General features: G+C 44.6%; 1 protein-coding gene across 1 annotated transcript in view; it reads left to right on the top strand.

Moving 5' to 3' along the window:
- The window catches only part of ITFG1 (integrin alpha FG-GAP repeat containing 1), a 178,027-nt gene that overhangs the window by 54,599 nt on the left and 109,603 nt on the right, over positions 1 to 13,825 (top strand). Inside the window, 1 exon segment of the mRNA XM_018553222.1 lies at positions 12,020 to 12,114. Within this exon segment, the coding sequence (XP_018408724.1) occupies positions 12,020 to 12,114 (95 nt within the window).

Genomic DNA, 13,825 nt, shown 5'->3' with positions numbered 1-13,825 from the left:
GACAGGCATTAGCACGCCACACAATTACATGCAGCACCTGTCCCTCTCGGAAGCAAGTCTCTGCATGGGTGTGCACGCCCATGTGAATGATCTCATATTGTCCAGTAAATAATGCAAGTGTGCTGAAGAAGGTTCACTCTGGTGATCTACAAACCCCTGCTTCTGATGAGGAAAGAGATTCTCAAACACACCCATTGCAGGTTCCTTGCTGTTTCTAATATACAAAAATCAGAAGTCACAACCATGCCAATAGCACAGTATATCAAAATCCAAAACGTTTTTTAATTTCATTTTAGTTTTGGACAGTGTAGAGGGATTTGCACTCTCTGTTTGACTTGTAGTTCTCATTGGAATACGCGTGCAGTGACGTAACTGCGCTTGTATTTCCATTGACACTCCCGTCCATGTCGAAGTATTGTCCATACTTCGATACAGACATGGACGGGAGGAACAGGCTGCAGGAGCCAGAGCATTGCACCCTTGATCCACTGATTCCAGTTACAATGCTTTACTGGCTCCCGTTGAGAATGAAGAAGTATGCATTGAATTTGTTTTGGTTTTTTTGCAGCAAAAGCTGCAATTTCCCTTTTAAATCCTAAAACATTTATGAAGGAATCCTGAACAGAAATCATTTTTCTTTGCTGTTATTTTAGTAGTTCCGCATGGAGAAAATTTCACATTTTTTTCCCCAACGCGTCGGCATACAGTAAAGGGGGGACATTTGCCAGGGGCCCAAGGTGTTTTCTCGGTAGGGCACGAGTGTCAGAGAATTGGCGGAGTCTTTCTCGCCTCGCCGCTCTACGTTTCCCCGCTATAAAAATGGGTTTTTCTTTCTTTATTGCTGCCCTCAAGTTGTTATGAAGCCGAATGACTTATAAGAAACGATTCCGGAGTGGATGCCAGCTCTCTCTTGTTTTAATCTGAACCTTGACAAGTATGACGGGAACATCGCTGAGGTCACCCGCGCTGATAGATTGTGTGCGTTATTAAGTGCAGCTTCCGCTTTATTGCTGCACATGATGAAGTTCTTGTAAGCCGGTCCTTCTGTTACGCAGAAAAAGGAAGAAAGAAATCCATGTTTGGCGAGCCAGCCAGGGTCTGCTCGCTCTTTACTCTCCAGTGTATTTATAGAGGTTCGGGTATAGTAAGCCTGCCACAAGCCGGGGACATTTAAATGGAACTATCATGAGAAGATGTGTAAGCAGATGTTACCTTCAAGTCAAAGCCATCGATATGTGCAGACACGTAGACAGCCCATGTTGTATGTGAATCTTTACATCTCCTGTAGAACTTGAGCTTGGTATCGCCTCCATTCTCCTAAGTAGGGATGCACCGATACCGGTATTTCGATATCGAGTACTGATATTTTTTTTTCCGGTACTTGCTGAATACCGAGTACCGGAAGTCCCATTCAGGAAGCCAGGTGGCGTGTAAAGACTTGCCACCCGGCTTCCCGATTAGCTGGGAAGCCGTCCCCATGCTTCTCATCACTAGATGACGAGAAGGTATGGAGCCAACTTTCTGGCCAATCAGGAAGCCAGAAGCTGTGTAATGACGCAGCACCCGGCTTTCTGAATGGCCGGGAAGCCTGCTCCATGCTCCATCACCATGAGGTCATTACACGGCGCCTGGCTTCCTGATTGGCCAGCTTTCCGACCAAGCCGGGCAGCCCGTCATTACATGATGCCCGGGACGAGAGAGCATGGAGCCGGCTTCCCGGCCAATCAGGAAGCTGGGCAGCGTGTAATGACACGCTGCTTGGCTTCCTGATAGCGGAAGTATCGGGCTAGGCATTGGGGCCTTTGAGCGAGTACAAGTACTCGCAAGTACAAGCACCACTGCAAGCGTGACAACACTGTTGCATGAATTGATGGCAGAACGAACATTGTTGTCAGTGGGTCTTAGGAAGTTGAATAAATACAGCTCTGCTGGCAGGATCAATAAAGCTGTTACAGGGGGGAACCAATTTTGGTTCGCAACCAGAATCGTGGAACTCACACATACAGTAAACAGAGGAAGCTTCCTTCACGTAGCAATCTCAGCCATTATCGTGTGTGAGAGATGTTTAAATGTCAGCTAAGCCTACAATTTATATGATAAAATATGAATTTATTCGGCTCCCTAATAGCATTCACAATTATATTCATCAGTATGAGCTGCACACACACCGCAGACTGGGAAAAAAACCTAAAAAGTAATTATAAAGCCCACAGGTGCCGGTATTAAACGCCGAATATTTATCATTCTCATCGACAAATCCCTCTCGCTTTCTTGGGGTTTTTTTTTATACATAGATTTTTTTTTTCAGTGCATTTATTTTAAATTGTGCCCCTGAAGCAGATCTTTACTCCACTGTGAACGTAAAGCCATGCTAACAGCCGCTGCAGGGAGTGATGATGCTGTGGGCTCCCTTCAGTGGGGCCCATTTCTGAAGCCTGACTCCTGCCAGGAACATTTTATTTTAGGTTTTAGTTAGCATTTGATCGCCTGGGACATGTTGTGTATACTCCCCAAGTGGTATTTTTTAAAAGTTGGGTTTAGTCAAAGCCCAGCTCTGGGCACAAGCAAAAAAAAAACTGTGGGGGGCTTGTGCCTGCAGCATGTGCCAAGCCCTAATGAGGGGGGACCTGTTGACCCTCTGAAATGCGTTAGCTTTAAATCAGTACTGCCGGCCGCAGTCACACAGTCACCTCCCCTAATACTTACCTTCTCACTCCGGCAGTCTCCCTCCATCCTCTCAAATGTATTGCCAGCCGTGGTCACACAGGCCCTATGGACAGTACAGGTGATGACACCAATGGACAGCCCAGAGCCCGGATGGTCAAGTGGAAGAGGAGAGCGCCCGAGCCTGCTGGAGGTCTAGCGTTCCTGTGGCAGGAAACAGCAAGGAACCTGCAATGGGTGTGTTTGAGAATCTCTTTCCTCATCAGAAGCAGGGGTTTGTAGATCACCAGAGTGAACCTTCTTCAGCACACTTGCATTATTTACTGGACAATATGAGATCATTCACATGGGCGTGCACACCCATGCAGAGATCATTCCTGCTGCATGAATGCCAGAATGCCCCGTGTGAATGAGGTCTAAGAGATCAGATTTCAGGGGGAAGCGGCAGTCACACGGGGTAAGCTTGCCGGAGGGAGAATTGGTATGATTTTAGAGCTTAGTCCTCCAGACCATGGGTGGGCAAACTCCGGCCTTCCAGCTGTAGTGAAACTACAAATCCCATGATGCTTCTTTCTCCGGGAGTCGTGGCTGTGAGAATCTTGCAATGCCTCATGGGATTTGTAGCTCCACCACAGCTGGTGGGCCGGAGTTTGGCTACGCCTGCTCTAGACCAAGGGTGGGCAAACTCCGGCCTTCCAGCTGTAGTGAAACTACAAATCCCATGATGCATCTGTCTGGCAGTCTCGCAATGCCTCATAAGACTTCCACAACAGCTGGGCGGAGTTTTCCCACCCCTGCTGTAGACTTAACCAGCATTTAACCCTTGTGGTGTATCATCATCTGTATTGTACATAGAGGAGGTGACTGACCACGCCCGGGAGTACCTTACAGAGGGTAAACTCTTTATAATTGCTCAGGGTCCTAGAATAGGGTGCCCAACAAGCTCATATAAATGTGATGGTCCGGTGCCCACCAACATTTGGCCATACAGTGTATTTGTAATACTTTTTGGCAGGAATCACCCCATTGGTACGTGGTATTTCCCTTTCATTGGCCTACAGGTCCCCCAGAACACAAGACATGTTAGGATGACAGCAAGAGACAATGCCATTCACTGTGAGTGACAGGTCCTCTTCTACAGCAGTTTCCTTATACAAAAAAAAGTCTAATTAATTTCCCGTTAAAGCGACCTTTTCAAGAAATGATTATCTCAGCTGTCCACTTGGATGAATGTTATCGCGCTTGATGTAATATTTTAGTAGCCGTGAAATATGGCTCCGTTTTTTTTCCGCAGCTGCAGACTTTTCCGCTGTCCCCTTATCTCCTTGATAAATGGCAGGGATGTAATTAGTTTACTCAAAGCAATAAAACTTATAATGATTTCCCTAAGTAAACCGAATGACACGTCTTGCTTACAAGAGCCCGGCTCTGGGGCATATACGGAGAGTTTATTGATTCCGCGATGGGGTCAATATTGTGTTTCTATATATTCCTCCACTTACACGTAGCTGCGGGGGAGTAACAGCGTAATTCAATTACGTTTAATAACACCGCCACCACCGCCGCTGCTTCAGACCTGCCTTCTATTGCTTTCTGTTCCGCCAGTACAACGCTGGGCTAGTAGTTTTAAAGGGCAACTGTAGTCCTCTATCTACATCCCTCCCTCTCTTGGCATTTTAATATTTGCATAACTCCTCCCAAAAACCAGCCCACTGCTTGCATCAGGGCTCTTGAGAAGAGTACCGAGGCAGGATACTGTGAGATAGCTATGTAGATCACCCGCCAGCCCCTCCAACCAGCCCTGATCTGCCTGCATTGCAAAGAGACCCAGCGATGGATGACATCACTGGGAAAATATAAGCAAATTTAATTTTTTATATACTAAATTAAAGAATCATAAAAAAAATAAAGCATAAAAAAATGTAAAAATATTTTTTTTTTAAAGTCCCCGTCCACCACATACACACTCAGATATGCGAAAACGCCTATTGTGCCGCACATGTTGCATATCGCCGCAAACGTCGGAGTGAGAGCAATGATCTTAGGGCCATCAATCACCAATAACACTAAACTGATCCCCAAAAAATGTTAATGTAAATTGCAAGGATGTTAGTCCGGTCATGCTGACTGGTGAAATATTTGACTGACTGGTGAGACACCCTAAAATTTTTCAAGCCCTGTACATGAGGGTGGCCTACTTCATGGTGAAAATCATGCAGCATGTAACAGTTAAGGTAAAATACATTTCCCCCCCAAAGTTCAAGAACACTTTCCTATTGGATTGCCAGTCAAATTTAAACTTCCAAATGTGCCCAATACCAATGTGAAGCCCCAGACTCTCCCCCACAACAGACAGGTTAGCAAATGGTGTTCCCAGATCCCCAGATTGATGCTCTACAACAAGGCTTCAATGGAATAATGAAAGCCCTGAGCAGAGGTGGGCAGTGCTCCCTCTAAGCGTCTTCAATCCTCAGGTATGACAGCCCAGCGTGCCTTTAACTAACCCGGTGTGATCACCTGGGTAATAAATGGCCGGTAATAAAGAATGACACCGCTGTGTAAAGCCCGTAAAGGGAGCTGTGTAAAGCTCTTGGTGAAGAATACTTTCACATTACATAAAGAACATTGGATGTCTATTATGGTGTCATTGAAATAACTGAATCCATTAGAAGAATTCTGTGAGCGCAGTAATGGAATCCGCCTGCTTAGAGCTGCATTTCCCATCCATTAACCCCGTATTAGTATTGTGTACTTCCCCTCGCCGTGATATGTTTTCCTTCTTCCATGCGCAGAGATTTGCACTTCTATTGATTCGTCGGAGTTAAAGCGTCTGTCCTGGAAGGGAATGTATAATGTATATATCTCCCTGCTGTATTCATTATGATGAGGTCATATAGATTATATAATAGCAGCCTGTCTTCCGCTGTCTCCTGAGAAAAACAGCCGCAGTCAGGAGTTTATTTACAGGTAACAAGTCACCACAGAACTACAATGTATACCGGCTGCAAAAAGCTTCATTGTAACTTAGGCAGCATTGTATATAGAAGGGAAGAAACCCCGGGATGTCCAGGACCAACTGCCTAGTCTGTCTACCAGGGGGATGGATCTGCTTTCTGTTCTTTCTTTTCTTTCTCTTTTACTTTCTTTTTTTCTTTCTTTCCTTTCCCTTTTCTTTTCCTTTCCTTTTTTCCCCTTTCCTTTTCCTTTTTCCTTTCCTTTCTTTCTTCCTCCACAGCGGTTGCATAATTGGCCCTTTATTAGGCCAGGATACCTAGTTGTGCACAGGTACTGTAGTACTTCCAAAACTGGTTTCTATGTAAGATATAGCATAATGAAGGGACGTATACAAGATGGAGATAGTTTAGCACTTTACAATAGAGGGAAGTATACAATAAACATGTGCGATTCATTATTGGGAAACATTTTCGTTATTCGGAGATTCGAATGACAGAAATGACGAATGAAAACGAATCCGAATTTCCAAAATGAATTAGCGGTAGTCTGAATAAATTTTCGTCCCGGACACTAAAATTCCTACCAGACCCTTGATCCGAGCACAGGCCCGGCAGGGCAGGAGTAGGGGGGATCGAGCGCCTCCCTGCCCCTTACAAGGCCACGTGCCCTCAGCATTGGAAGGGTGTCCCCATGCTGATGGGGACGAGGGCCTCTTCTCACAACCCTGAACCGATGGTTGTGGGGGTCTGCGGGCAAGGGGGCTTATTTGCATTGGGGTACCCAGGTGCAGCCCCCTCTTTGTGAATGAATAAGGGGTACTTGTACCCCTACTCATTCACTAAAGGGTTAAAAGTGAATGTAAATAAACAAACCACACTTTAAGAAATAATCCTTTCATTTAAAAAAAAAGTACATTTTTGACCATTCCTTTAATTAGAAAAAAAATGGCTCCATCGATGTAATCCAGCATCAATCACGATGCACAATGCCCGCTGACACGCCAAAATAAAAAAAAAGTCCCGCCGTACAACGACCCGTCCGAACCCGATGAAGACTCGCCGCAAAATAACATCTCCTGCCCGCACAACGACCCATCCTAACCTAAAGGGCCTGGTTTGGATTTTGGGGGAACCCCACACACTTTTTGTTTTTTAACTTGGGGGGGGGGGGGGGGGTCCCTCCTAACATTCCTATCAATTGGGGGGGAACCCCAGGCTTTTTTTTTCTCTTCTGCAGACCAAAAAAAAAAGTCTAATGTCACTTTGCTGCAACGAAAATGCATCCGGGACAAAAATTCGTTCAGACTACCGCTAACTAATTTCGTCCAAATCCGAAGTTTACAAGTTGAAGATCGTTTGGCACTTTATAATAGATGGATGTTTACAAGATGGAGATAGTTTAGATCTATTATATGAATCCAAGGATACAAAATAGAATTATTTTTGCTTGTTGCTATAGATGGAACATCATGGAGGTAGTTTTAGCCTTTTGTAATGGAAGTATTCAAAATGGCGGTTGCTGAGCTCTCGTGGCTTCGCCAAACAATTCTCTTTCCTCCTTTTTTTTCTCTTTAAGATTCCATATGTTTATCTTTACTTGAAAGAGAGCGGTACGAAAATAACATTAGCAGATGTATAACGTTCCCTACGTTCCAGGTCTGCATACATAATTACACGCTCCCCACGACACATAGTTTGTTGGCAGGCAGCATGATGAAAAGCCTTTCCTCGGAGTGTATTTTACGCTCCAGATTGATGCATTACCGGCATTACAGAACAATGTAACGGAGCCGGGGGAACACAGTCTCTTTCATCCTCCCAAGACTTTGTGACACGAAATTGCCATAAATAGCTGGATGAGTGATTAAAGTGAGAGGTTTGATACTGATCTCATGGAAGGCATTCTTATATCTTCTGTTTGTCAACCACTATTTACACTTTATATTTTTGTGTTGCCATGGTGATCGGGACTCTTGTTACTCGAAGACATGTTCATTTCCATATGGAGCCCCATAACATGTAGAGTCAATGAATATGCACACACAGAAATATGGAACAAGGAGCAGGTAAAGGACTCTTACCAATATCCTTCCCTTCGGTATTTTTCTATTCCTGAGTGTTACATTACAGCTTAAAGAGTCACTTTTATCAAAAACTCTGTATCTCAGCTGACCATACACCATTCACTCTTCACCCTTGTCAAATGATTAAAGAGAAGGACAGACCCAGATGGAGACAAGTCAGGCTTTTCACTTCTCTGGCCTGCTGAGGGCCCTCAGTGTTGAAGTTCCAGTAGAACTGAGGTGTTCTTTAAAGCACCGGGCGTGCATCAGGCCCAGCCACAAAAAAAAAAAAATGGCCGTGTGCCAAGCTTAGAGGAGAGATGGAATTTTACTAATCTTTCTCCCACTTTGTTTGTTTACGTCAAAAGTCTGTTTCCCCTTTTAAGAGAGATCCCAACATGGAATGATGGTAAATATCAATATATTCAATAAAAGTATTTTCATTCCAAACATTTGCAAACACCATAAATACACATCGGCCAAACATCTAAAATCCTTAAAAAAATACCCTACACCTGGCTCTGTAAAGATGCAATAATCATGGATAACACTATATATCAGTATAATATTTATTTGTTTGTTTTCTTCCAGTGTTCCTTCTCCTCCTTTTTATATTGCTTTCCCAAAGGTAGTAAGCCAGTCCATGTGCCTGCATTTTGGCCTTTAGCTTCAGACAAAGGTTCTAATACCATTTCTGTCCAACAGGACTATCTGAAGGGCAAAGTCCCTCTTTGAGTCTCTTTAAAGCTCACCATTCAACTTTCTTATACTCCTCTCCTTAGCTGTTCTATGGGTCCATATGTCGAACACCATGTAAGCTCCAGGTCGTGGTGTTAAGGCATGGCAGCTGACCACTAGGCAAAAAATTGCACAACTGTAGGAGGTCACCCTCTCCTCCATACTTGGTAGCACCAGGTACTGTGTAGTGGCTCCAATGGAGCACCAGAGGTGAGAAGGGAAGGTGGGTGAATAGGAGTGCTTGAAAGAGACACTCAACAGAGCATCCATCCTTGCATCCAGTGGTGGTTGGCCATCTGCAGCTCGCCACATTACAGTTTATTTTCATTAGATACCCACTTCCCTATGCTCTCCTATCTAATAATTGGAGGGGGGTAGTAATGGTCCAGAATGGTCTTTAAAGGAAACCTTTGCTTTGCTACACGTAAGCAAATTACTTTCCTCTACAATTCTAGTCGCTCATAAAGATCTATCTGGCTGACGAAGGCAACAATGGACACCTTGTGCCGTGTTTTTAATTTTAGAAATATCAATGGCTGATCTGTTCACTTTCACTTACAGTCAAGTATGTGCTTGCTTATGGTCTGTGAAGAGACAGACCTCACTATGCTAGGAAGGTAAAGATTGGCAACATGGTTTAGTACTTTTATTCCTCACTACGTTACATGCTATACTGCAACACAGATGTTCCTTCAAGAGAATGTCTTCTTAGCCCCCTTTGGCATATAACATAAGGAACATCATCTACCCAATGGCTCAGCATTATTTCGGCACCACATCTCTTATTATCCAGCTGTCACTGCGGGCCACAGTTGGAAGTAATTGGAGTTAAAATGACAAACTGCCGTGAATAATGACGTTTCTCATTACTGGCCTATTCATCGGCTGTAATCGGCCAACATTCAAAGTTTTTTTTGTTTCTTTTTAAATGCAATGTTTTCTAAATTGCGCCTCTCTCTCGCTCTCGTCATATCTGAGCTTTGACTCCCGCTCCTTTCGCCGACGTGACCAGCGACGCACAAAAAACTCAGAATGCCCATCGCTTTGTCAAAGACATGATTATGTATTTGCTGTCAGAGAAGATGTGTTGCGTTTATTCATCACCTGTCAAGACATCAAATCGCGCAAGCCAAACTCTCCGCTCTATTTAAAATCGAAATCGCTTTATTATGTCGCATATAACATTTGCAAGTAAAACATTTTCTTGTCAGGACTCAAAATATTTGAATTTTCACTTTTCTAAGTGGAAACAAATTTGACCTTTTCTTAAAGCTTACCTGTCAAGTGGAAGTTTAAAAATGTGGGCGTCATTTACACATGAGAACGTAGCATTTAAATTGGCACAAAAGAACACAGCTATTACCGTCTGGTATGTCTGATTTTGGTCCCAGTCCTTTTTATGGCTCGCTCTGCATATGCTGATGGCTTTGGCTGCCTAAACACCTGGAGCGATCAGTTCCTGACCTGATTTCAGTAATGCTTCCTACAGGAGATGGCCAGAGACTGCGAACATGCCACAGTAGATGGTCAGAGACTGCAGACATTCAACAGGAGATGGCCAGAGACTACGAACATGCCACAGGAGATGGCCAGAGACTGCGAACATGCAGCAGGATATGGCCAGAGACTCCAAACATGCAACACGAGATGGCCAGGGACTGCACACATGCAACACGAGATGGTCAGAGACTGCAGACATTTAACAGAAGATGGCCAGAGACTGCAAACATGCAGCAGGATATGGCCAGAGACTCCAAACATGAGATGGCCAGAGATTGCAAACATGCCTCAGGAGATGGCCAGAGACTGCGAACATGCAGCAGGAGATGGCCAGAGACTGCAGACATTTAACAGGAGATGGTCAGAGACTGCAGACATTCAACAGGAGATGGCCAGCGACTACGAACATGCCACAGGAGATGGCCAGAGACTGCGAACATGCAGCAGGATATGGCCAGAGACTCCAAACATGCAACACGAGATGGCCAGGGACTGCACACATGCAACACGAGATGGTCAGAGACTGCAGACATTTAACAGAAGATGGCCAGAGACTGCAAACATGCAGCAGGATATGGCCAGAGACTCCAAACATGAGATGGCCAGAGATTGCAAACATGCCTCAGGAGATGGCCAGAGACTGCGAACATGCAGCAGGAGATGCCTAGAGACTCCAAACATGCAACACGAGATGGCCAAAGACTGCAGACATTTAACAGGAGATGGTCAGAGACTGCAGACATTTAACAGGAGATGGCCAGAGACGGCGAACATGCAGCAGGATATGGCCCAGTTTTTATTGTTTAATGACAGATCAGCGTCCCCAAATGACCTGGGCGAAGCGAGCCATGAGATCAAGGCTGGCTCCACCCAGCTGTCATTTGCGTGGAGATTGGTCGGCTTCGGCCAACCTTTCTCCATGCTTCGGGTGTCACTTAGGCTCAGGCGGGCTGAAGAATATGCGTTCGGCTCGGCCGCCTTCATCTGCTGTACGGGCTATAGGATATAGACCGTATACCAGCCCTTTGGTTCGACTGAACCGAAGGGCAGAGGCGGCTGAAGCGAGCCGAAGGATCAGCCGAAGCTATGACTGGATCCTTCGGCTCTTTAGTGAATAACCCCTATATGTTTAACGACTGATTTTTTTAAATACATAACTGCAGTGGACGAGGCGTGAGATTGCCGGTGCTTCATACTGACCCCGTATTAGCCGAATAATCCTTGTGTATTTTCTGAAAATGCCTTAAGTATGATCTGTACGATTTCTTGTCTGTATTTTCTGTACTAGTTGTCTTTCTACCACTTGGAAAAAATCATAAATAATTTATAAAAAAAAAAAAAACATAACTGCATTAATTTATCTTTTTGTAGCTACCTAGAGTTGAGCTTTAAACCAAAACCTGTACCTAGTGTCTGGTGCTTGTATTTACCCTCCACACCCTCCCCTGACACCCTGTTAGTCCAAAGGTTCGAGGTTTTCTCTGGGTTAGCATTCACACAGTGCTTAGGAGCCTTCATCTACCCCCACATGACCTTAGGCTTGGCGATTGGCTGCTGTTCTATGGGATCCGGGTCATTTCTGGGGCTTCGGCAGGCAAACACAGTGAGTGGAAAATTCAAAACCACCACTAGAGGTGCATGCTGTTTAGCGAACCTAAGCTAAGTTTGCTTTAGGCAATACAACACAGACCCTGATCCATCTCCAGCCTGCTGATCGGATGATGAAGGTTGCAGAACGCTGATGAGAATAAAGGTGAAAACAAGGATTTTATTAACAAAACTAGGGCAACTGAGAGACAGTACTGCAGCAAATTAAATATCATTAATTTAGAGTTTCCATCCACTTTAAAGCGTGTGTCAATGCCTGCTCTCATCACCGTTCCATGCTGGCTGACAGCACAGCTGCGGATTCCCAGAACTCTCTGGGTTCCACTGCGCCTAAAGGAATGGAATAGCACATGTAATCACTGTGTCTTTCAAAGTTCATTACACATCACGATGTAACGGCTGAGTTCCTCTGTTATATACATGCAAATATCAATTTTGCACAGTTGTACGAGGCGGAACATCTTATAATGCATATGTATCATTGTTTTTCAGATGGAGACGGCCAACAGGATCAACTGCTACCAGCCTGCGAGGATGACAAGTGCCTGAAGAGTGTCATCTATCTCATGAAACATGGCTCCACTCAGGTTAATGATCAGTTGTTTTTCTTTTTTTTGATTAAAGAGCTCCAGGCAAAACTTTTCTTAACCCTTGCAGTGGGGCTACCCCTGCACTGCAAGGGTTAAGTGCTCGTTTTGGTCTAGGTGCAAAAGTAATAAAGTTATACTCACCCGATCCTTGGAGATGGCTGGCAGCACTTCCTCCAGTCCCTCTCCTCCTACATTCCAGTGATGTCCTTCGGTGTCCTCACATCCCATACACAGTGTATTGGATGTGATGACTCAAGGATCCTTAGACCACTGGAGCAGAGGGGGATTGAGGCTGGAAGCAGCGGTCTTAGAGCTAGCTGGCTCCAAAGATGGGGTGAGTATAACGTTCTTATTTTTGCATCTAGACCAAAATGCATTTAACCTTTGCAGTGCGGGGATAGCCCCACTGCAAGAGTTAAAAACAATTTTGCCTAGATTTCTTTTTTTTAATGATAGTGTCTCCTAATAAACCCCACCATCCCCCCAGCAAGGAATACTCACCCATTTGCGCTCCTTCTCCTGCTCCCAGCTCAATTGTAGGCCTTGTTCTATTCTGAGAGAGAGTGTGGGGGAACATGGGTCCCATGTGATGATGCTTGGACATGCCATGCCTGAACACTTTCACATTGGGTGGGGGGCAATGGCATCAATATTTGGGGTATGCTGGAACACCAGGGCTAACCCAGGGTTGACTCCGGCAGCACAGAGGTATGTGGTGAGTGAGTATACCTTTTTTTTTGGGGGGGGGGGGGAATCTGGTGGAAGTTTCACTTTCAGTGGGCATAGCATCTCTTTATGCAGACCTTTCATATTTGAGTTGACAAACCCAAAGTGTCTGAGGACCACAACTGCCTCAGGCAGTCCACTTCCCAATGTCAACCAGTAAGATGTGTTTGATGATCTCGTTCTGCAAAGGGAATATCTCATTGGCTGCTCTGGGGAAACAGGCTGTTACAAACTCGGCTTTCTTCAGACACTTTGATAACACATAACAAAGTAGAAGGCGGAGGGCAAGAAAGGTAACGCGCTCTGATTGTTTTATATTTTCCCCAATCCCAAAGGTTTCAGCACGCTTTTACATTGTTGGATTAAACCTCACTCTTACAAATACAAGGAACAAATAACAATGAGGGGAATTTATCAAAACTGGAGCAGACAAAAACTGGAGCAGCCGTGCATAGCAACCAATCAGGTTCTCTCTTCAGTTTGTTCAGTTAAGATTTGAAAATGAAAGAGAGAAGAGGTTGCCGTGCACATCTGCTCCAGTATTGATAAATTCCCCCCTGTGTGTTGTACATATACAGTGGGGGAAATGTATCAATACTAGAGCAGCGAGAATCTGGAGCAGATGCATAGCAAGCAATTGGCTACTGTCTTCAGTTTGCTCAGGTAAGATTTGAAAATGAGACAGAGAAGCCGATTTGTTTCAACAGAAATGCTTATTTATTTTTTGTTAAATGGTATTCAATCATTTTAGTATTCAGAGTTATGTAGTCATTTGCCTAAATTAGTTATTTAATACTTTGCGGTTTTAAGTGGAACATTATCAGCCAGTAGCTGTCTAATTCCAACCTCAGAATCACAGTTCACAAATCCTTTAATGATGAGGTTATTAATGTGGTCTTGTATTAGTGTGAATGTTTAATCACTTGCCATTAGCTGCCGTGTACAGACGAAAGTAGAATGGTGTACCTGCAGTGGAGTATAA

This window comes from Nanorana parkeri, unplaced genomic scaffold, assembly GCF_000935625.1.
Source record: "Nanorana parkeri isolate BGI_ZX_2015 unplaced genomic scaffold, ASM93562v1 scaffold6, whole genome shotgun sequence".
Classification (NCBI taxonomy): Eukaryota; Metazoa; Chordata; class Amphibia; order Anura; family Dicroglossidae; genus Nanorana; species Nanorana parkeri.
The sequence above is the reverse complement of the archived record's forward strand: the minus strand, read 5'-3'. Positions and strand labels throughout refer to the sequence as shown.